Raw genomic sequence first — 1,547 nt, forward strand, 5'->3', positions numbered from 1 at the left:
AAAAAAAAAGATATCTTGTTTTGTCTGACAGTCCAAAGATTTTTACATACAATGATAAAAAATTCAGTGTGAGAAGCAAGAGATTGTATGAATCACTGATAATCAAGATTGTTTTCAGTGAAGTTTCTATTTAACCAACTGATTCAATTGTTTCAGCGCGACACCTAGTTGTAGGTCAATATTTGTCCTTTAGGTTGGGAACAAATTTGATCGTTTTATCGCCATGTTGAACTGACTCTGGACTACATCTGGCAGGATTTATTCTTGCAAGATGTACTCTGGATAACTAACAAGAGCTCATTCGGGGTCACATCTTAAACTGTACTTTGCCCTGTGTGAACCAGGTTAGGCCAGCAGGTGACTGAGGCTGTCACGGTCCAGATCGGCCACGCAGAGACCCTCCTGCCACTGATCACCCTGCTGGGTTTCTTCAAGGACAGCGATGCCCCGACATCGACCAACTACGCCACGCAGACCCAACGCTCCTTCCGCACCAGCCTCATGTTGCCCTACACAGCCAACTTACTCCTGGTGCTGTACGACTGTGGAGGAGGCGACATCAGACTGCAGCCGCTGCTCAACGAGAAGCCTGTGACTTTCCCCGGTCTGGCTGATCAGAAGGCCTCCATGCCGCTCTATCAGGATGTGAAAAAGCACTACAGGGACCTGCTTCAAGGCTGCGACTTTGAGACTGAATGTCAGCTTTTCAAGCATCCTGCTTAAGTTTAGACGGACTGACTAGAGTCTGGAAAGGCAGGAAATATATTTGCTTAATTGCGTTTTATTTTGGAAAAAGGAGTGAGGATAATGTTTCTAATGGAAATAATTTAGTCTGAATGCTTCTGCCAAAGTACTCATGAGCATATCACTGTTTGACCTTTTTCCCCCCTAAGTGAAGCAATAACGAAGCCTTTCCGCTTCTTTCGTCTTGTGCCTTAAAAATGTCAGATCTGGTGTTTCTGGAGCACAGTGATACCAGCCAGAGGTCCCTTTGCCACCACAGTATTACAACTGCTATACTGCTTATTTTTGCAAAGCTTCTTCCCATTACCGCACAGCATTAAAGAATTTATTTTTGCAGTGTACACGTTTCATATGTTCTGCTTAAAAAGTTATTGATCATTGAGGTGAGGTGTTCTGACATTTGCGATCGCGACTGAAGCAACAGCACAGCTTAAACTAAAACGAGGTATACGTACGGTTTTACTAATGAGCCACTGAAGACTTAAGAGCCATGAAAGACAAACACCATATCTTATTAGATACATAAGAGAGCTTATGAGCTAGATTAAAACCATTTATTGATGATTTGTCGTCACTTATTACTGCAGACTCCATGGCTTATTAGAAAAACAGTTATTACCAGTTAACCAACACGTAACTACCACATAGAAAAGACACTTGCAATTGATATTGGAAATACCATAAATATACACTTTAGTCCCACAAAGCTGCAATCTCATCACCTAAAATGTGACAGACACTTAGTGATGCTGAATCCATCATACAAGCTCACATGAAGCTTTGCCAGCACTGACATGTTTGAA

General features: G+C 42.3%; 1 protein-coding gene across 1 annotated transcript; it reads left to right on the forward strand.

The window, feature by feature from the left end:
• Positions 1-339: 339 nt before the first annotated feature.
• On the forward strand, positions 340-1,085 carry LOC103360894 (multiple inositol polyphosphate phosphatase 1-like; the record flags this gene model as incomplete). The annotated part of the gene is made up of 1 exon (XM_008286823.1): positions 340-1,085. A coding segment is annotated over one exon (384 nt), but the record flags the coding sequence as incomplete, so codon positions are not given.
• Positions 1,086-1,547: the final 462 nt, after the last annotated feature.

This window comes from Stegastes partitus, unplaced genomic scaffold, assembly GCF_000690725.1.
Source record: "Stegastes partitus isolate 25-593 unplaced genomic scaffold, Stegastes_partitus-1.0.2 Scaffold471, whole genome shotgun sequence".
Classification (NCBI taxonomy): Eukaryota; Metazoa; Chordata; class Actinopteri; family Pomacentridae; genus Stegastes; species Stegastes partitus.